Source organism: Cetorhinus maximus, chromosome 5, assembly GCF_964194155.1.
Source record: "Cetorhinus maximus chromosome 5, sCetMax3.hap1.1, whole genome shotgun sequence".
In the NCBI taxonomy this organism is placed as follows: domain Eukaryota; kingdom Metazoa; phylum Chordata; class Chondrichthyes; order Lamniformes; family Cetorhinidae; genus Cetorhinus; species Cetorhinus maximus.
Genome location: NC_135883.1, coordinates 81,057,578 through 81,080,725, shown reverse-complemented (window position 1 = coordinate 81,080,725; position 23,148 = coordinate 81,057,578). Strand labels below are relative to the sequence as shown.

The window sequence follows — 23,148 nt, the reverse complement described above, 5'->3', positions numbered from 1 at the left end:
CATAAACAAGCTTGTAATATCGAATGAGCACAAGACAAGGTATAGCTATGTTTAGGTGTTTACTGATCTTAGAAATGTGATTCTGCACATTAAAGCCATCACCTAGGGAATAATATTGAGTTTGCAGGTGTCCACTGTGCCTGCATTGATAACGATGGCTCTTGGGAGACCAGGACTATTATTTGTATCCAAGGCTCCTCAGACTAATAAATTGCCCCGCCTCCATTCCCACCGTGTAGTGTTAGTTTTGATCTAAAGACAATTCTACAAAAGGCTATTTGTCACATTATGTGCCCGCAAGCCCTTAACCATAGAGCTCTGTTGGTCAGGAAATTTGACATTACCAGATCGCTTTCTGTGAAGTCCTTGGGAAGAAACAATAAGACTCAGCAAAATGCATTCAGAATCAGAACTGCACGTGCTGTTAAAACATGGATTCTTTATTCTCCTTTTACACTCCTTCTATGTGTAATGCACAATTCAATTTTCAATACACTACACATCTCATCTCTCATATACATACTCTGCTGAAAATGGATCCTCTTGCAGTCTCTTCAGATGGTGATACAATATGTTTTTTTCTGTTCAGATCTATGGTGTTATTCTGAGTGTAAGAGGCATGGAGTTTTGTTTATATCAATATTATACATCTCTTAAGAAAATATAATTATATTTTGAGCATTTAAATGATACAGAATACCTTTGGCTGAGACATATTTGAGCTAAAATATTAAGTACCTGTTGAGGTGACTGCAATGTGAATAATAGTAACTGTAATGGCATAATCCCATACCCATTCTTTAACCACACCAGCAAACAGCAACCCACAGACAAAGTAGGTCATCTCCATTGAGACCAGGTTGGCTGAAAGGCAAAGGAAAAAATTAACACAATCATTTAAGAAACAATAAAAGCAAACTTAACTACTCTACAATGTTATAATCAGGCATGTAGCAGCAAAAAATGTATTTTCTTCCCAGAGTCTAATGAAATAAAGTCAAGGAAAGTTTGAAAAGCCACGTTAATTGTATAAATTAAGGTTAGGTGTCTACAGATGCCGGAGTGTGGGGTGGGGGGGGTGGGGGGAGGCAATAATTTGATAGTGAATTGTGCAAATTTAAAGAAATACTTTCCACTGGTGTATCTGGGGTCTTCTGCATCTAGTGGGTGCTGCAGGGGCTAGAGTGCATCACCAGCTCCGGGAACATTATTTTAATTTAATTTGATAAGTTTTCATTAAAGTTTTGTCTCTTTTTGTTACAGTGCTCCTTTAAGGGGCTAACCATTTGATTATTTGCTCATTGTTTATTTGTTACTCAAAAGCAACATGACCATGGATCATAGCCACGAATTACTTATGGTCATATTGAACTTTTTAAAGAAAGTGGTGTTTTTTTAAAAAGGACATACAAGCAAAAGCTGGCCGAGGCTGTAAAGTAACCACTTGCTGGAAAATTCCTATGTGGATTATGCTTGACCAACTAGTCCAGAGAATGGAATGTTGCCCCTAAAAAGGTGTCAAGGCCTCCTTCAGACAGAGACACCTCAAAGGAAAAGATGAAATGCAAAACTGAATTGTAATTGTAGTTGTAGAGACAATGAAGGCTGATTACCACCTTAGCAGAAACCATCTCCTGTGACTTATATCCCAGACTGTGGACATGATGTGAGTTGAAAAGAAAGCGGATCTGGGTGAAAGACATGTTGGTTTTTTCCCTTTCAGGAATACACAAGAAAGGGGTTAAAAAGCCAACTGCAACCCCGGTTCTGTGAGCTAGTTTTGGTGTTCCAGGCCTGGTGTGCGAGGGTGTGCTAGGGAGGTCACAGCTGAAGAACATCAACTAGGCATCCCTGCACTTGCAGGTAAATAAATCCCCTCACTCCGATTGCTAGAAGCAAGTCACAAGTCACCAAAGCCACAGTCAAAAAGGAAACAGGACAACTCCTTTCAGCTAATCTGCAGAACCAAGAATCTCCAAACCCACTGCTCAACTGCCCAAAATCAGCTCTACCAGAATCAACCAATTGAATTCTTTACTGCAGAAGCCTGTAGAGGCTGGGTTGTTAAGTATATTCAAGGCTGAGATAGACAGAATTTTAATCAGTAAGAGAATCAAGGGTTATGAGGACAATACAGGAAAGTGGAGTTGAAGATTATCAGGTCAGCCATGATCTCTTTGAATGGCGGAGCAGACTCGATGGGCTGAATGGCCTACTTCTGCTCCTATGTCTTATGGTCTTATGAATGGCCGCAACGTTTCATCATCTACTCCTCACGGACCAGCCAGAAGCTGATTTGTATATCTTTTTAAGTTTTATTTCTGGACTCACTTCTCATTTCTAATCTGTGTGTATATATGTATGTTGCATCATCAGCTCCCAAAATGACACTTAATTTAACTTTGACAAGTTTCCTTTCAAGTTCTGTTTTTTTTTTAACTGCAAATTTCCATAGTTTAATTGGAACAGGACATTGAAAAGTTCAAATCATTTTTTGCATTGATCCCATTTTCTTTTAATTTTTATGTCTACAAAACACTGAAATATGTAATACCATGGGTTTGCTTTTACTACAGTTCAGAGGAACTTTGAGGGAGATTGTGGAGTTAAACAGCAAAATATGTTGCAAATCTCCACTTATGTAGAAAATCCTGCATTCTCTCATCACCATAGAGAATGTTGATGCTCTCTTCCAATTCTTCATCCAAAAAGTAATAAGAGTACAATTGTTATGGAGTTCAGTACTATCAATGGCAATCTCATCACCATTCGTACGGATCGAATTAGATTTACGAACTGCGATTTAATCCCCGGCTCTTCTCCAAAACCACCAATGCTCTGGTCTGTCCCCCAGCCGATCTTGTTGAGGAACCGCTCCTCATGCAGCACGGCCACGGCGTTGACGCAGAGCAGAGCGGCCTGCAGCAGCGAGTACAGGGTGAACGCCATCCTGACAGGGAAGTGGCCCAGGCCCAGCAATGTCCCACTAAGTGGTTGTTAATTAGTTAATTTGGCACAGAGATAAAAACAAAAAACTACTGCCATTTGTTTTAGTTTGCTCAAAAGAGTATAGACACTTATTGACACTGATGGTGGATTTTAGAATTAGAAGCTATACACTTATAATGTCTAACTTTGTAGTTAATCTAAAACTGAGTAAAGATTGACTTCTGGTCTTTTCCTTCACTAACTGTCTGAAAGAAGTTTAATATGGTAGCAGAGAATGGCTACCTTAAGGCAGTAACAGGGCTACAGATTTCTGCCCATTTTTAGTCTACATAATCCATAAATAGATACAGTAACAGTTCCACTAACAGAATGCTGCCATCAAGCCAAAAATACATCTCCCTACAACATAAATGAATAATGTGGTATATGATTTTCGGTGCTGGTGCAATGCCAGGTACGTAGGCCATTCATCCCAACAACTGGTGGCTCATATCAAACAGCACGTTTCTGTGGCTGTTCACAATAGGCACCATACAGACCGTACTCAACCAACCTGTGCTTGCAAAACTCAGAATATAATATCTAATATTAAATGTGATATTAGAGGCGGGTGGACACCACTTGCTGAATAATCTTGAACGTGCTAAGAATTACACTAATAACCAATTTAAGATTATCAGTTACGCTAACAATGTGGTTCATTTACACTTGATAGAAGCTACATATATTCATGCGCAAGGACCTGTCCTCTGCAAGCAGAAAGAACATGTCCAGGCTTTGTGGATTTTTTTGAATTAAACAAAAGCATGGGGGACAAAGTTCCGGCATGCAATCTCCATGATAACACCTCAGCCAATCAGAGTCGACTTGCCAACCAATCAGCACCCTTTTCTTTTGCAGTACAAACTGTTGGTCCCTTTGAAATTTGGCATTCGTGCATCTGTCCTGATGAGTGTGAGATGAAAAGCTTTGACAGCATGTCTCTTTTTTTCAGCAATACTCAAATTCTGTACCACCAAGCAGCTGCTTCTATATTTGTGCATTGTTTTTATTTGTACGATTTGCATTTTACCATGTTTTTCAAATATTTCTCACATGAAGTCATGTGATCCAGAGAATTACCAAGCCTATTGGGAAGCAACTATTTTAAAGATTATGGTTTGCTTACTGATCTGTCAAAACTGTCATATAACGTGCAATGCTTTTCTCTCAGATCTTCCAACCTATATTCAGCCCAAATGTAAAATAAAGACAGGAAGTACAAAAAGGAGCATTCAGAAATGCTAATCTTTTGGCCCTAATATCCATCCTAGGTTCATCTGGAGGCTCAGCATTACAGATTTCTGCCCATTTTTAGATAGTTATGTACCCATAAACAGATACAATTGAGATGTTAATATAGTGGTTCTCAAACCTTTTTGGTTGTCAGACTCCTTTTCAAATGGATTGGTAATGAGAGACACCCAACCTAAATTATAATGGATTATAAAACAAAATATGACACAGAGCCATATTAAGAGACATGAGGCTGAATTTAATGCAACCTATTGTGATGGGAAAAGTGAGCAACCAGGCCCACCTAATTGCAAGAGAGTCCCTGTGTTAGTTTCCCAGTGGCAGCAAAGCCTCCTCCGATTAAATTGAAGGGCGGGGTGTCAATTAGGTTCATTAATGAGACAATTGGCAACCATTATCCTGAGCCCACTACAATTTAGTGGTGGCCTTTCTGTGCCCTTGGAAGGCTGCCCTGCAAGCCCTCTTGGGTTTGCCAGCAGCCTCCTGAGGGGGGGATGGTCTCTATGCACAATCGAGAGACCTGGCATCGGGCAGTGGGGTGGCCACTGAAAAGCCCCTATCCCTTGCCTCTGACCTCCCCCCACCACTCCCATGACCTCCATGCCATGATCCCACCCTCACTCACCTTTGGCCTAGGGTCCCCCAATGATCCAGACCTGTGATAGATGCATTGACACCAGCTGCCATTGTTCCCACTGGCACTGGTGGCAATGAGGAGCCACTGGCTTCTGATTGGCCAGCAACACTCAGCCAGCAAGACTTCGGCCATCGGGGCCTCAATCGCTGGGAAGACCCAATAGTGGCCACTCAAGTGCCTGAACAGCACTTAATTCTGTTGGGCCTCCCCCCACAGAACTGATAGGAGGCTCCCCTCTGGTTATCCAATTGTTGGATGAGAGCTCCGTCAGCCCAACAGAATCCCAGTGATTAGGTCAGATGACCAAGAGCTTGGTCAATGAAGTTGATGTTAAAAAGCCTCTTAAAGGAGGAAAGCCAAGGTGAAGAGGTGCAAGGAGGGAATTCTAGTACTTAGGTCCTAGGCAACTGAAGACACAGCCACCAATGGTGGAGCAGTTAAAATTGGGGATGTGCAAGAGGCAAGAATTAGAGGAGCACAGATATCTCTGAGAGTTGTGGAGTTGGAGGAGCTTACAGAGATAGGGAGGGGTGGGGAAATAGAGGAATTTGAAAACAAGAATGAGAATGTAGGTCAGCAAGCACAGGGATGATAACTATTCAAGAAATTTACATTATGGCAACATGGTGGAAGATTTAAGTAAGAGAAACTGACAGCTTTACCACAATTTCAGGAATCAAACAAACAAGAGATTATCTTAAACAGAAAGGGATGGAAATACCTAGAAAGCCAGACAACATTGTAATGGGTGGGGGCATGAGTTGGCAGTGAGTTGGCATAGAAGCCATGGAGCGGCCATGTGGGGTGGGCGGCTTGGTGAGAGGGTGAGTGGGTGTGAGGGGTGGGGACTAGGGGGTCTAACTGTTTTTATTCCAACTGAGACAATTGTGTGTGACAGGGGCCGTTAAACCGAGGTGGGTCTGTTGACTCGGGAAATTTACCGACCTGAGCTAATGCCCTTTGTAGTGAAAATCTGGCCAATAAAGTTTCCTAATATCACTACTCTATTTTTGCTTTCACCTTTGAAAATTTGCCATTGTATTTGCTCATCTATATCCATCTCATTGTTTGGAGTTCTATATATGTAAAAAAAACTTCTAGCAATGTAGCAGCTCTTCCTCTGTTTTTTGACTCAAACTAAGTAGATTCAGTAGAATAACAGCAGAGAATGAAGGAAAATTGGAACAACTACCACCTCATTGCCAGATTTGCATTTTTCTCTCATCGCCCCCAGCAGTAACATCACAGCCAGCTTGTCATTGCCCACTACATGATCTTGGTGCAATGCAGTCCTCCTGGTGATGGTGCTCAGGATTCTGACTCAGCATCAGTGAAGGAACAATGACATATGTCAAAGTCAGGATGGTTTGAGATTTATGGAGCTAACTTTGTAGTTGATTGTTTCCCCCTTTCTACCCTTGCCTATCTCAGTAGTATAACTTGCAGGGGACGAAGGTGCTGTTGGTGTCACCTTGCTGAGTTGCTACAGTGCATTCTGTAGATTATACAAATGACAGTCACAGTGCAACAATGATGGAGAGGGTGGATATCCAGTCAGATATCCAATTAGTATTGATCAAGTGAAATTACAGAAGCAATGTCATTGATGAAGCATCTGAAGATGGTTGAGCCTCAAGGAACCCCTATAGTAATGATCTGGAGCTGTGATGATTGACTTTCAACAAGTAAACCCTCTTTCTTTGTGTCAGATCTGATTCCAGCTACTTTGACTTCCATTGTCCTCAGTCATGTTAGGACTCCTTGGTGTCACATTCAGTCGAATGTTGCCTTGATGTCAATGACAGCTGCCTCTTCTTAAGCATTAGCTCACGGGTTCATGTCTGGAATAAGGCTTTATAAGGTCTGGAACTGAATGGTTTTGGCTGAACCAGAATGACATATTGGTGAGCAGGTTATTAACAAGTAACTTCATGACACTATTGATGACTCCTTCCATCATTCTACTGCTGTTTGAGAGGAGACTAATAGGACAATAATTGGTTGGGTTAGGTTTATCTGTTTCTGTGTGGAGGACATTCATGGGCAAACTCTCAATTTATCAGGTTGGTGCTAGTGTATCGAGATACAGTATTAGAATAACTTGATTGGCAGCTAGGGAGCAGCTAACTCTGGTACATAGGCCTTCAACATTACAGCCTGCATGCCGTCAGTGGTTGGGTGGCCTAGAAAACCTGATCTACTCTCATCCATCAATTTTTATTATTTATTCATTCATGGGATGTGGGCATCAGTAGCTAGGCCAGCATTTATTGCCCCATCAATAATTGCCCTTGAGAAGTTGGTGGTGAAACACTGCCTTGAACCACTGCAGTCCATGTAAAATTACTTTCATTCAAAGCACACCCACAAATCATTTTTAATTAAAGTCAAATTAAAAATCAATACTGATTTCAAAAAATGTAACTGCTTGAAATACAAAACTAAATAGTGTGATGGAATCCATAGTTTCAAAGCTTGTATTTTTTTGAGCCAGACCCTAATTGAAAAAGAAAACTGAAAAGGGAAACTGAGAAATGAAGCTGAGCCTCCCATTTCCTAAGGAAACAAAGACTGAAACTGAGATTGGAAACCAAAACTTCTTTTTGAAGCTATATAAAAAGTCACAGTGATCAGAACTCAATAGTTGATGATGATTCCAGTGGTGCAGTATAGGCAGGCTGAAGAAGATAGAGGCTAGATCCAGAAGTTGATAATAAGCAAAGATATAGTTGCTGCAGCTGTTCCTCTTACTTAAAGATAAGATTCGTAGATCTACACCATCCAGACTGCCATAAGCTGAGTTGAAGAAGTTCTGCAAACATGTGCCATTTTTGGTGAAGACTGTGGCTGTGGAATTCAGGTTGGTTGCGCACTGCTGTCGTTTGTGGATCAGGTTAAATCCTAGAAGAGGGGCTGAAATTCTTTGTGAGGATGATGGGGTTCTGAAGGACTTCATGACTAAGATTGATGGCATATATGCTGGATGGACTGCTGAGCTCATTCATAAAATCTGTCTTAGATCCATTTAATGTGTAATTAATAGTTATAATTGACCAAGGTTTACCTGTTAATTCATGTTTAACTTATATTGATTCTGGGTTTTAGAGTATATGGGGTTAGCTAAGGTAATATTTAGTGTTGGCTCTTGTATAGTAAAAATTCATTTTTTAAACTGTGTAATATTGTGGTTTCATTGTTTCAGTAAATAACTGGGATTTTGGATTTCTTTTTCTTAAAAAAAATTCTGGTCTCGGTCAAGTTATTAACAATAGATAGATGTTGGAAATGCACAGCATTAGCACATTGGTTCTCAAATGGGGGGTCTCTAGATGCTCTCCAGGGAGTCATTGAAATAATCTTTCTAGCACCAGCATAGATCGGTGCTGTTGGCAGATTTCAGACTGCCTGACTATTTGGATGGCCTTTTCTCGAGTCAGATCTTTTTTGGCCTGTAGTATGCCTGAAAGGGCATGATCAGCCATTCCAATTCTATCCCTTATGAGTTCTGACTTAAGGTCACCATAGTCACAGCCTTTAGCCAATCTGTATAATTCATTTATAAAAGAGTCAACAGGTTCTCCAGGCTGTTGGATATGCTTGTTGAATTTTGCTGTCTCTAAAATTTTGTTGCTTCCTAGATTAAAATATCTATTGAATGATTTTAAAACTTCATCAAATTTATCTGAGGATTTGTTTATTCCTTGCCTCGCAATAATATCATCAACTATCAGACCTACTGCTGAGCGTCAACTCGCAGACGTTTCCTCCTACCTCTCCCTGGACCATGACCCCACCACAGAACATCAAGCCATTGTTTCCAGGACTGTCACTGACCTCATCTCCTCTGGAGATCTTCCTCCCACAGCTTCCAACTTGATAGTCGCCCAACCTCGGACGGCCCGCTTCTACCTCCTACCCAAAATCCACAAACAGAACTGTCCTGGCAGACCGATCGTGTCAGCCTGTTCCTGCCCCACGGAACTCATTTCTCGTTATCTTGACTCCCTTCTCTCTCCCCTTGTCCAGTCCCTTCCCACCTACATCCGTGATTCCTCTGACACCTTACGTCACATCAACAATTTCCAGTTCCCTGGCCCCAACCGCTTCCTCTTCACCATGGATGTCCAATCCCTCTACACCTCCATCCCCCACCAGGATGGTCTGAGGGCCCTTAGCTTCTTCCTTGAACAGAGGCCCCAACAATCCCCATCCACCACTACTCTCCTCCATCTGGCTGAACTTGTTCTCACACTGAACAATTTCTTCTTTAACTCCTCTCACTTCCTCCAAATAAAAGGTGTGGCTATGGGTACCCGCATGGGCCCCAGCTATGCCTGTCTCTTTATGGGGTATGTGGAACATTCCTTGTTCCAGTCCTACTCCGGCCCCCTCCCACAACTCTTTCTCCGGTACATCGATGATTACTTCGGTGTTGCTTCATGCTCTCGTCGGGACCTGGAAAAATTTATTAATTTTGCTTCCAATCTCCACCCCTCCATCATCTTCACATGGTCCATCTCTGACACTTCTCTTCCCTTCCTTGACCTCTCTGTCTCAATTTCTGATGATAGACTGTCCACCAATATCCATTACAAGCCTACCGACTCCCACAGCTACCTCGACTACAGCTCCTCACACCCCGCTTCCTGTAAAGACTCCATCCCATTCTCTCAGTTCCTTCGCCTCCGTCGCATCTGTTCTGATGACGCTACCTTCAAAAACAGCTCCTCTGACATGTCCTCCTTCTTCCTTAACCGAGGTTTTCCATCCACGGTCGTTGACAGGGCCCTCAACTGTGTCCGGCCCATATCCCGCGCATCCTCCCTCACGCCTTCTCCTCCTTCCCAGAAACATGATAGGGTCCCCCTTGTCCTCACTTATCACCCCACCAGCCTCCGCATTCAAAGGATCATCCTCCGCCATTTCCGCCAACTCCAGCATGATGCCACCACCAAACACATCTTCCCTTCACCCCCCTTGACGGCATTCCGTAGGGATCGTTCCCTCCGGGACACCCTGGTCCACTCCTCCATCACCCCCTACTCCTCAACCCCCACTTATGGCACCTCCCCATGCCCACGCAGAAGATGCAACACCTGCCACTTCACTTCCTCTCTCCTCACCGTCCAAGGGCCCAAACACTCCTTTCAAGTGAAGCAGCATTTCACTTGCATTTCCCCTAACTTAGTCTACTGCATTCGTTGCTCCCAATGCGGTCTCCTCTACATTGGAGAGACCAAACGCAAACTGGGCGACCGTTTTGCGGAACACCTGCGGTCTGTCCGCAAGAAAGACCCAAACCTCCCTGTCGCTTGCCATTTTAACACTCCACCCTGTTCTCTTGCCAACATGTCTGTCCTTGGCTTGCTGCATTGTTCCAGTGAAGCCCAACGCAAACTGGAGGAACAGCACCTCATCTTCCGACTAGGCACTTTACAGCCCTCTGGGCTGAATATTGAATTCAACAACTTTAGATCTTAAACTCCCCCTCCCCCCATCCCCACCCCGTTTCTTTTCCCCCCCCCACCCGCTTTTTTTTTCAATAATTTATATAGATTCTTCTTTCCCCACCTATTTCCATTCTGGGCCTTCCCTACACATTGGAGGATTTTGGAGTGTTTTACAGTGTATTTCCAGCTTTGTCTAAGGTTTTTAAACCTCTGCTTCTTTTATTTTCCCTTAGAATGAGCTTGGTCACCACGTAATATGGTGCGGGGCTGACCGCAGTGCTTTTGAAAATGGGCTGTTTTGACTATGTCTTTACAGCACTGAAGCTTTTTAAACTAGTCCTGGCTTAGAACTGAATCTTTTTGCTCACCCCTGCTAGGTCCTTTGACTCTGTACTCTATGGGCATTCACAATGGACCTCCATGAGATCTTATGGAGTCCTCAGCTACACTATGGAGCTTTTTCTACTGCCTATCTACTTCCAGTTCTTTAATGGAGCTTCTTTCAGGTGATCTCTCTCTGTGTCTTCACTTCAGGTGCTTTCAATCAGGTCAGAATGCTGCTCCTTTAGTTTCCCAGCATTTGAATTTCTGCTCCAGCTTCTCCGTGGTTCTGGATTTTTTCACTAGCTGCCACATGGTGTGTGTTGTATGTTCAGTTGGTCTCGTGAAGAGGTTCTGAATCTTCTATGGTTGAACATTAAGTGTTTATTGGTAACACATAACTATGTACATGTACCAGGGTATAACCCAAGCTATGTGCTAACTCCATCCTTGCTTCTACACAGGTCTCTGTCCAGTCCACAATTGACTCTAGTCTCAGGTTATGTGTCTCTTTACATCAGACTGTTAGTGGTACTGTTTCCCAGTCCCACATTAACCCTTGCTATGCCAGATACCTTATACTGCACAGATTATTGATACAAGATGTACTCTGTGGAGCTTTAACTCTACAGCTATGGGGAAACATGAACTTCCAGATTTCCCACATGCTACTGCCCACCAATCCCACCCCCTCACCACCACCACCCCTCCCAACGCATCTGAAATTACCTCCAATATGACTCCAGTCCATCAAGGGAAGAAGTAGTGTTGAATATGGTTCTGGGAAATGGAATAGGTTAAGTGGAGTATGTTACAGTAAGAGGTCACATAACCAACAGTGATCACAGCATAATTTGGTTTAAAATATTTATGAAAAGAAGCCAGAAAATATTGACGGTAAAAGTGCTCAACTCGGGAAGCATCAATTTCAGTGATTTAAGAAGGGACCTAGCACAAGCAGATCAGAAAGCGTGAGTGCAAAGTAAAGTAGTAACAGAAAGGGAAGGCATTCAGGGAAGTGATAGAACAAATTAGGCATCTTCCTTGGGAGGGAATAGGTAGAGAGTATTAAGCTAATGCACCTGAGTGACAAAGGGAATAGAAGTTAAAAATAAAAGAGAAAAAGGAGACTTTTGCAGAAGTCAGGAGCAAGAATCAGTTAATAACTAGGAAGATTATGGAAAGTACAGGAGGGAATTGAAAAAGTTAATGAAGGAGGAAAAAGAAGGTTGTGTGAAAGATCATCAGGCAGCATTAAATTGAACCCTAAAACATTTTATTAATATTTGCAGGGAAGAAATTTGTTCTCTCAGACTTATGTGGATTCCCAAGGGGCAGGCAGTGCCATGGGCTACTACCTCCATTGGCCCATGTGGCATCATTCATTAATATTATGAAGAAACTCATGCAGCACTGCCTCCCCCTGGGAATCAATATGGGTCTGCATTGTACAATGAATTTGTCCACCATAAACTGTGAGTGATTAGTTAGGGAAAAAGTTGAGTCTATCTAGGACCCAAAGGGAAATCTTCATGTAAAGGCAGAGGTCACAACTAAAGTATTACATGAGTACTTTGCATCTGATTTCACAAAGGTAGCGGATGATGTGAAGGTAACAATGAAAAATACAGGATTAGGAGTGGCTGGGGAACAGCCTGGGTGACTGTCCCTTAGATGAAAGCAAAATACTGTGGATGCTGGAAATCTGAAACAAAAACAGAAAATGCTGGAAAAACTCAGCATCTATGGAGAATGCTCTGAAAAGGGGCCATATGAACTCGAAACATTAACTCTGTTTCTCCACAGATGATGTTAGACCTGTTTGAGTTTTTCCAAATTTGCTGTTTTTGTTGTGACTGTCCCTTTGACTTTGCACCAAATTGTTGCCATGTTTACTTACAAACCAACAATGACTAAACATTGAAAGTAATTCACTGGCTGAGAAGGGTTTTGACATATCTTAAGGTCATGGTAAGGAAAATATAAAATGTAATTTATTTCTTTCCAACCGCATGGCCTTTGCTCAATGGCAAGATTAGAAACTCAATGGTGGTAATTTTAACCTTTAACCTTTAACCGCCTACTAAAACAATGCCCAATTTTTCCTTTCAATTGAAGTCAGAGCAGTGTAAGGGGTAGTCGATTCAATATTGCTCATTTTACACCATAAGCAAAAGTTCAAATTACCTCACTATGAGTGGAAATTCAGATGCAAATGAATGGCCTATCATTCAGTACCACAATAATGTGCTAATATTACCACCACCATTAATATCTCCTTAACTCACAATCAAAGGAAACCTCATAGCAGCCATTAGTAACAGCATTATTATGTACAGTGCGACATTAACTTTATACTTGCTTACCCATGTATTTTGAGCTTGGGCATGATGGTTCTGTTTTGAAGTCGAATGGTATCAGATAATCATATGTTTGAAGTCTGAAAAATGTAATCAACATTTTCATAGCAGAATTTTAAAAACACTTGCTGGAGTATAAACATATAATAAAATATAACAGAAACAGCATGATCTGACTACAGATTAGGCATATTATCCTGCATAACATCATGTTTGAGGCACTATGTTCCCTCTAGTATATTTTTAACAATAAAGAAGAAAATATTAAAACATGTTTTCTACCTTCTGTTTTCCAGATTTAACTACACGTGAAATAATTTTTGGCTCCACAGTCACCGTTGAACAGCCTTTAAAGCTTTAATGGCCATCCAGTTCAATGTTCCAAATGGGGACTGTGTAGTGCTCTGTATAATTGCACTCGTGTTTCTTCACTTTTATATTCTTGTGGTAGAATTCAGCATTTCATCAGAATTTGTTTGTCAACTTTTTGTATCTGTGAACAAGCTTTTAATGATTTATATATCTGCATGTTAAAAATTCCTTTGTTCATCTACCCTGCCCTTCAGTGTTGCTCTACTTAGATTGTTTTTCAATCTTATATCCTAAATCTACTACCACAGAACTGGAAAGTTAACAAAATAGAGGATGGTAAACGCTCTTTTAGATCAACGCAAAGCTAATTGAACTGCTTGGCTCTCTGTTTCCAGCTCTGTATTTTTCTCTGTTTCAAACATTTATCTAATTTTCCTTCATTATTTGTTTTTATAAACTTTTGCCACAATTTTAACCTTTTGGCTATTCTATACAATTTTGCAATTTCCTATTATCTATTCATTGTTTCGTCTAGATCACTAAACAGCCTAAGACATTTATTTTGTGCTCCTGGGGCCCCAAAAATACTCCAGTTCACTGCAGAAGTTCTTGAGCGCCATCCCTCCAAGTATTGCCTTCCATTGCACCAGACCTAAGCTGCTAGCTATCTCAGTGTGGGAGCTCTTTGAATTTCTACCCTCCTTGACCTGATGAGCTGCTGCTGGGCATCTATTTGGCACTCCTGGCTCACAGGTGGCACAGTAATGAGATTCGGATCTCAAGATTGCTCAGGCCTCATGCTGGTATAAGCAGACAGGCAGAAGCCAGCCCGTTGACTTCACACCTATTTTGGGTACTTTTTGAAAGTTGCTTCACTGCCTTATAGGTTCACGACTCTTGGCCTGTTGCTATTGAAAGCCATCAATTTAAAAAGACATAGAGAAAACCCTGCAGCAAAATGCACAAAGGCTATTCCAATCACAATTGTACAATACTGTTGTAGGGACTAGGAGAATTGTATCCATGGATATCTGCACCCTTCTCTTCACAGAAATTTGCATGCATAGATATGATTCATAAGGACCCAATTTTAAGAAGCAAAGGGGCTTTCCAAAGGGACAGTATATCAGGAAAACTTGATGTACTCTCTCCAATTTCTAATGTTTAACTTTTGTCCTCTTTTGTTGGCCCAGGTTTTGAGGTCAGGAGCAAAGCAAGTGTGCTCACTCATGAAAGAAAACTGCGCTGAGAAATGAATTCTAGCGAGCTCTGTGGCAAGAACTTTAACTCTCTTGATGTTTAATTGATTGTAGCTTAGTTTAATGGGGGTTCCCAGTGTTGAGCTGCAGTGATGTCATCATGTTGTCCAAGTAACCAATCATATTAAAGAATTGTCAGGGGCTGCAAACCAGGAAAGCCAAGGCACTAATAATCAAATCCTTTCTTAAACGTTTATAGAAAGTAAATTATTGGGTCTTAAAGTAGAAACTGAAACATCTATTATAATTATTTTAAAAATCTAGTATTTAGAAACATAGAAACACAGAAAAATTTATAGCATAGGAGGCCATCATGCCCATGCCAGCATTAATCATCAAAACATTTAGCAAGTTCCACAAATATAAAAAATATTTTTTCAGGGGCTGGATTGATTGTGCAGAAATAGTTATGACTCAGATTGTAGTTAAAAATCCAGTTACATCTCATTTAGCTTTTTATGGGGTTCCTTACAGTAATCTGAGAATGGGAAAAGTGTCCTTGTCAGATCTATTGATTTCACTGACTGCAGACTCCGGGGTGGTGTCCATAGCACAGCCTGTGGTGGAGCAGTAAATTGCAGACCACAACATTCAAGGTTTCTGCATTAATTGATGCTGTGCTAATTCCTGAATTTGTAGGCGGATGTGGAGGGGTAATAATAGTGAATACTGAGAGTTTTCCATCAAATCCCAGGCCATTATAGTTAATTATTTTTGACCTGAAATTCTTAACAAAATTGTGTCCATATTTAATTCTGCTTTTATTGAGAACCTTTGATAATCAGAAAAGATTTATTTCCATTCACAAAAAAAAGCCGGTTTAAATGTCAGGTGGTTCTCTATCCAGTCAAATCACCAGGTGCCAGTTTAACAGTTTGAGTCTTAGTAATCAATACCTAAGGGCCAATTTAAAAAAAAATCCTCCCACCAGAGAGGCTTACCCACTGGGAGTATGTAAGAGAAAAATTAATGGATAGAAAACCATGGGGAATACACTCAGGACATGCACTCCTGGAATAACGGGCTCCTCGTCAATACTGTGGATTAGAAAATAAACCCTCTACAACAAATACAGAAACCCCCATGAGTTATGTGATTCTATTATATCCAAAAAATCGAGACAGCGTCAGTTTGCTGAATATGCAATCATCCTCATTAACCATGGGTTACGCAGATAAACATGGAAAATAGAGATCTGGTCCATATACAGTAATCTTGTCAAACCTTTAACTTTATTGTATATATGGGGTATATGTTGAGATACGTCTTACACAGACAATTATTCCAATTAGCACTATTGGCATAATGTGTGATCAACACCTTGTAGTATGTTTAGGACTAATACACATATTTAATTCATTGCATCTACAATAATTATCACTGACAGTGACGAGTTGTATTTTTACAAAACAGCTCTAAACAATAAAGATGTCAAATTGGAATGAGGTCTAGAATGAACTGTTGTTTGTTCTAAATAACCAATTGAGTATAATGAGAAAGTCATCAGATACATGCAGATCTTAGAGCTGATTATTTTTGCTCCATGCTTCCCACTAGCTTTTCCATACCTCAAAGTGGTACTATTATTGTATATTATAAATCAGAAAGGCCTCATTGCTGCTGTGCCCCTGACTGTCTACGGGTGCACTTGTGTGTGTAATTATGTCTGGTTTTGAGGCTTATGACAGGTGTCATATCCCTCCTTCAGGGCTGAAATTTGGTTAAGTGTTAAGTGAATTGAAACAAGGAGACAATTATAATTCAGGCAGATATAATTTCAGAATTTTCTGACTACAGATACATTAAAATTCAAACTTTGCAGCTCTGACTTTCTTTTCTCAGTGCATGTAGCTGAGACAAGGCACAACATTCAATGCTCATGTCCACGCAGATGTTAATTTTTCACCTGAGTCTTTCTGTTTTAATGATATCTATCACTGTATTGCAATTCACAGAAACTAGTTTGGGAGAAGTGACTGTGTACAATAAGCTAGCAATCTTAATGATTACTTCCTTTTTGAACATAGGAAAAATTTGCATGGATAAAAAATAAAAATAAAATAGAATAAAGAAACACTACAGAAGCCCAAAATTCTAAAAATGTCAGCTGGAGCACACCCAGTCACTTGTAGTGTAGCCCACACAGTGCACTGTGACTGTAGGGGCACTAGCATGGCTGTGCCACGTGTGCTCCAATGCATGCAGAGTGGTGGATCATGACATCAAACATGACTTGGCACCCGATCTACCATTTTAGACTTCATAGGTCTTGTTCACGTCCTAGCTTAATCAATCCCAGCTGGCATTCAAGTGAGGTAACCCCACTAGCACTTCTTAATGGGATCACCATGCAACTTTTAGGTGAAGTGCTGAGTGTTTGGAAGTACTGTGTCCTGTGTTATTGGAGAAGTTGACAGAAGTTTAAGGATTAACAAGGGAGTGGTGCTGGTCTCTGGTAAGGAGGTCAGAGGAGTTGGAAGGCCTGTCAGGAGAAAGTCTGCTTGCAGTAATGGGGACTATGGTTTCAGATACCTTTTGACAGGGAGATGAACAGAAGGAACAGGCAAGTGAGTTTGCCAGTCTAGCAGACTTCCCAATTGTGCAGGGGTCCATCAGCTGCATGCATGTGACTTTGTAGTCTTCACATATCAACAGAGAGTCTTACTGCAACCACAAGGACTACCACTCCATGAACATACAGTTGGTATGTGACTATGCCCAGAAAATCCTTTCAATGAATGTCCACTATCATGGAATCAATCATGGCGCATTCATCCTGGCTGGACAGAATTTTTGATCCATTTCAGGGCAGCCTATAGCAGCTCTGGATCTTGAGAACCCAGGCTTCAGATTGCACCAGCTTAGAATAGGCAGCAGCAGACAGAGTTGTCTAGCTGAGAAGCACCAACAGGGCCACTGGTAGAGTGGCAGTGGTAGGGGCACAAGTGCTGACATCCCTGAAAGAGGACTACATGTTTGTACACCACGGAACCGCTGCCATTTCTCTGGGCCAGTGCCTCAGAAATCCTAGCAATTTATTGGATGACAGACTGCTGTGGGATCCTGCATGCATCTTGGAACACTGATATCCACAGCTATAATGGCACAAGTATGTGTCTGCATAGTAGCAAGCCTGAGCTTCCTTGGCAACAGACATGGATCTCATGAACTCAGTCTGAGCTGGGTGGCTTCAGCCTGTGCTGCAATGAAAGCTGAGGCATCAGATGCTGCATCACTGGTAGGCCCATAAGTGTTGTCATGGAGTTGGTCACCGCTTCCAAATTAGCAAGTATGAGCTCTAGGTTCTGCAGGAAGCCCTGTGCCACATTGGAGCTAGACTCCTCCATGCTCCTTGACAATGACAGGAGGCTCTGCGGCAGCATTGCAATTGTGCCTATCACCTCAGATTGCATCCTCATCAGCATTTTCCTGTACGCTATCCATTCAAAGTCCTCAGCTGAGTACTCGGCAGCAGGACTCATTTACAAGCTTGCCCTCCAAGTGTGCAGATCCCATTTCTGAACCAGCCTTTAAGCACATAGTACCAGTTTCTGAGCTGGTGGCTGCAAGTGTGAGAATGGTGCTTTTTTATTGGAGGCCTGGTGTTTCTCTCACCCTTCATCGTGAAGCTACATTGATTAGCCAAGTGGGTATCTGAAAGCGGAAATGCAGAGGGGAAGGGTTAGGGTGAGGAAAAAGGAAGTAGTGGAATTAAAGGTCCATGGTCATCCCATATCCTGCTTTCACTTCATGCCAGGTAGCAGTGGGATTTGAGAAAGGGAATAAGGAAGGAACACAACATCATCCTGAATGCTTTCAGCAATACCAGGTTTAACAGCCCCAGTCACAGCCAGTCCCATGATGCAGAGCACTGTCTCCTCCAAAAAGGGTCAGGAGATACAGGTGTGCTGGTCCCCTGCCGATTCTCTGCTGCTTCCTGCAGTTATATATAACTTTGTCCTGCGAGAGGGAAGAATGTCAATGAGTGTTTTGCAATGTGTTTGGATCATGTGTCTGCCATAGCTGAATAAGAACACAAGAAATAGGAGCAGGAGTAGACCACATGGCCCGTCAAGTCTGCTCCAACCATTAAATACAATCATGACTGATCTTGGGCTTCAATTCCATTTCCCACCCACTCCCCATCCCTTAATTCCCTGAGAGTCCAAAAATCTGTCTGTCCCTACCTTAAATGTATTCAACGAAGGAGCATTCGAACCCTCTGAGGTAGACAGTTCAAATAATTCTCTGGGTGTGGCCTTCCAACTCATTGTAGAGAGTCATCAGAAGATGGGGGAACATCACGCAGAGCTGTTGGAAGCCCTCAACAGAGTGGCACATGAGTCAGAGGAGTGCATCTGCCTGCTCTCTGATAAAGTAGTGCCCACATGTGAACGTGTGGAGGTCTCCATGGGAAAGAAGGCAGAGGCCATGGAGACACTGGTCCAGAAGAACACGGAGATGTGTGCAGACCTGCACTCCATTGCAGTAGCCATGGGTGAGCCTTCCTAACACTGTTGCAACAGCTGCTGTAACCTTTAATTGAAGTAATTTCTCCTCATCTCAGTCCTAAATGATTGGCTCCTTATCCTGAGACTGTGCCCCCATTTTTTAGATTTCCCGGCTGGTGGAAACAACCTCTCAGCACCCACCCTGTCAAGTCCTTCAGAATTTTGTAGGTTTCAATGCGATCACCTCTCATTCTCCTAAACTCCAGAGAATTTGAGCCCAATTTACTCAGCATCTCATTATAAGACAACCCCTTCATCCCAGGGACCAATTTAGTGAATCTTCGCTGTACCACGGCCAATGCAAGTATATCCTTTCTTAAATGTGGAGAGCAAAACTGCACACAGTACTTCAGATGTGGTCTCACCAAAACCCTGTACAACTGTAGCAAGACTTCTTCATAGTTGTACTCCAATCCCCTTGCAATAAAGGCCAACAAGCCATTTGAATAGCTGGTGGGGTTTGGGGGGGGGGGGGGGGGGTAGGGGAAGCTGCCATTGTTGGTTGTGGGGCTGCAGCATTGTTAAGTATGTGAGGGTGAAGTGGAGAGTTTGAATGTTAAGTATGAGTCCCAGTTGCTGATGGGCAAGTGGTGGGTTGTGATGCATTGAGCAGTGTGAGAGGTACTCTGGGTCGAAGGGTAGAAGCTGTCCTTTGAAAATGCATTTACTGACCTTGACCAACTGTGTGAGGTCATTGAACTTTTTCTCACACTATAGCAAAGGTCCTCAGAGCACGGCTCCAGGAACTGACTTCCTTGGCCACCTCTCCCATTCCTTTCACAATGAATGCTTCCTGGTCCCTGTGAAAATATGGCCTCTCTCTTCCTTTCATTCTCCATCACTGAGGCCTTCAGCATCTGAGAACCTGGGATGCCTCTCTGTTCTGCTTAGCTGTAATCTGAGTGTACCTTCCCTTGCAAGGGACCCAGCAGCCTACAGGGTTAACACAACCTACTACTAATCTGCACTTCTTAAAGGCAACCTGCCCCTCTTAAAGGGAAGGTGCACTCAGGTTACAGCAGATATTACAACAGTGTCAGGAAGGCTCACCCAAGGCTACCGCAATGGAGTGCAGGTCTGCACGCATCTCGCATTCTGCTGGACCAGTGTCTCCATTGCCTCCACCATCTTTCCCATGGAGAACTTTATTCAGGCACATGTGGGCTCCACTTCATCAGAGAGCAGGCAGATGCATTCCTCTGACTTGCACGTCACTCTATTGAGGGCTTCCAACAGTTCTGTGTGATGTTCCCCTGCCTTCTGCTGACTCATCAACAATGAGAGTCAGCCAAATCCAGAGGCTTGTCATCTGACTCGGACCTCACAGATGCCTCTTCCCCAGCAGTCCTCCGAGTGCTGCTGAGCTCGGCTGAACCTGCCTCCTCCTACTATGGACATGTGTCCGTGTGGTGGCCACCAGATTGTGAACCTGAGCCTGTCTAGATCTAGGTCCCATCGAGGTGTGTGTCTCTGCACTGGTGGAGGGTCTGGGTAAGCTGTGATGGGTCTTCCATGCTGCTTATTTCCAGCTCTTCAATGGAGGAGGTGTCCTCTTGGCTGGAGGTGAGAACCTGGGTGGACCCTGAGGGACTGTCTGGCTGAGGATGCTCGTCACTTGGCAGAGCTCCCTGTGATCCAAAGTTGAGATTAGTAGCGCCTGTCAGCTGAGTCAAAAGCAGGAGAGAGAGCACTCACAGTTGCGTTGAGAGGGATGATCTGGTGCAGGATCCTCATGAGGGTGTTTGCCGCTGACCTCACCATCACCACAGGCACGGTCCACGTCCTCACCAGTCAGTGTGATGGCACACTCCTCAAAGTGAGTGAGGGGCCTAATGTGGGCCACTCCAACCCGAGTCTGGGACCTCTCCCTCCTGTTGTGAGCCAGCTTCTCCAACATGAAAACAGATGGACAGTGTGAGCAGGATGCATGGCACTGCGTTGGTTGTTTGTGCGGAGGGCAGAGCCATGGACGGGATGAAGACGCAAGCTCCAGAGGATATGAGCCTGATGGAGATGTGAGGGTGTGTGTGAGTTAGTGGTGTTGTCCCTTGAGGTGTGAGATCCTTGTGGATGTGTGATGGGTTTGTGAGTGCGTGATTTGAGAATGATGAGCTGGTTGACTCACCCTGGAGGAATGGATGAGAGCATTCATCCTCTTCCTGCACTGAATGGCTGACCTCCTCTGTGCTCTGGTGGTGCTAACTGCCGCTGCAACTGATTCCCAGGGAGGATTGGTGGCACTGGTGGACCTCATGCGGCAGGGACTGGGGTAGAGGACATCGCGGCAACCTTCCACTAAATTTGGGGGCTGCCTCTTCTTTGCTTTCGGGGCCAGGACTGGTCCTGGTCTGTAGACATGTGCTCTGATGAGCTTTAAATGAGCGTCTGGAGCAAGAAAGCTCTGAGGCCAAGATGTGGGGGGCAAATCCGAACCCACCTGCCAACGATCCAGCATGTTCCCCTGAATGCATAATTAATGAGGCAGGATGCGCCAGGGATTGGACAATATGGTGCGAAACGTAGCCATTGCAGCCAGCGGGTAAAACGTCCTTTTCCCAAATCTGGGGAAATTCCGCCCAAAGTGTTTGACACTATCTTTAGCCAGATGTGTGGATTTAGTCAGCAATATGTGCTCAGTTTGGGTTCTGATGTTACTATTTGGATTTGGACTTCATTTGATCCTTGGGTCCAAACATGGATACAAGAGTTGAATTCTAGAAGTGAGGCGAGTGTGATTGCCCTTGACATCAAAGTAGCATTCCACAAAAGGTGGCTTTAAGGAACCTTAGTTAACCAAAGTTAATGGGAAAACTCTCCAGTGGCTGGAGTCATAGCTAACATAAAATTGTTGTGGCTTTTGGAGGCAAATCTTCTCAGCCCCAGGACATTGCTGCAGGAGTTCCTCAGGGCAATGCTCTAGGCCCAACCATCTTCAGCTGCTTCATCAATGATTTTTCCCCCATCTTAGGGTCAGGCCTCAGGCTTGTTTGCTAATGATTCCAGTGTTCAGCTCCATTTACAATTCCTCAAATAATGAGATATTTCACAACATTGGACACCACCATCAGCTTCCAGAATTCACCATTGAGCAGAAACTTGGACCAGCCACATAAATGCCAAGGTTATTAGAATAGATCAGAGGCTAGGGTTTGTGTGGAAAGATGGCTTATTTCCTACTCCCCAAACCCTAGGAGTGTGTTGGAATAATTTCCACTTGCCTGGATGGATGCAGCTCCAACAGCAATCAAGAAACTTGACACCATCTAGGACAAAGCAGTACTCTTGCTTGGCACCCCATCTACCACCTTAGCATCCACTGCCTACCTGTTGGTAAAATGGCCGCAGTGTGTACTTTCTACAGAATGCTCTGCAGCAATTTATCAAAGCTTTTTCAGCAGCACTTCCTGAACCCACAAATGTGATCACCAAAAAGGGCAAAGACAAAGGTACCATCAGCTCCAAGTTCCCTTCAAAGTCACGCACATAGTCTGACTTGAGCAGATATCACTGTATCTTCATTATTCAGTCAAAATCCTGGAGCTTCCTGCCTAACAGCATTGTGGGAGTAATTTCACCCCATGGACTGCAGCATGCTTCAAGAAGAATTCAAGTCTTTTCATTTCATCCCTTCTCCCACATTGTCACATATCACTCTCAAGCTGAGACAGCAGGCTGAGTTTATTCATGGGTTTTGAGCACAATCACTCTTAAATCATTTGATGAGAGATACGGGAATGTTGCAGAGACTGACTTATTTTATGAGTTTGTTTGCCTCCTCCAGCTGAAGCTGGGTTATTACTAAGTGAAGGAAACCTAGACAGAATCCATTTCCCACCATTCAGATCACAAATGGGTGAACTCATGTGTTGCACAACTGGATTATCCTGGTGGTGTTTTATCCAATGGTGTAGAAACCACCAAAATAATAAGTGCCAGTGAAGCAGTCTTAGATTTGAACTGATTACTCATTTTGTTGTACCTCATCACAATATGTCTAGACACCTTTTTCTCCTTTCCAGAAATACGGTTGCCATGGTGAAATGCATTGGAATT

At 43.0% G+C, this 23,148-nt stretch overlaps 1 protein-coding gene and 1 pseudogene across 1 annotated transcript in view; both read right to left on the bottom strand.

Annotated features, from left to right (window-relative positions):
- The window catches only part of tmem244 (transmembrane protein 244), a 99,885-nt gene that overhangs the window by 60,501 nt on the left and 16,236 nt on the right, over positions 1–23,148 (bottom strand). The window contains exons 3-4 of the mRNA XM_078541291.1: positions 13,020–13,093; positions 739–864 (exon numbers count right to left, since the gene is read on the bottom strand). Of these exons, the coding sequence (XP_078397417.1) occupies positions 739–864; positions 13,020–13,093 (200 nt within the window). The remainder of the gene's footprint in view (positions 1–738; positions 865–13,019; positions 13,094–23,148) is intronic.
- On the bottom strand, positions 2,423–2,971 carry LOC144680309 (immediate early response 3-interacting protein 1 pseudogene; annotated as a pseudogene).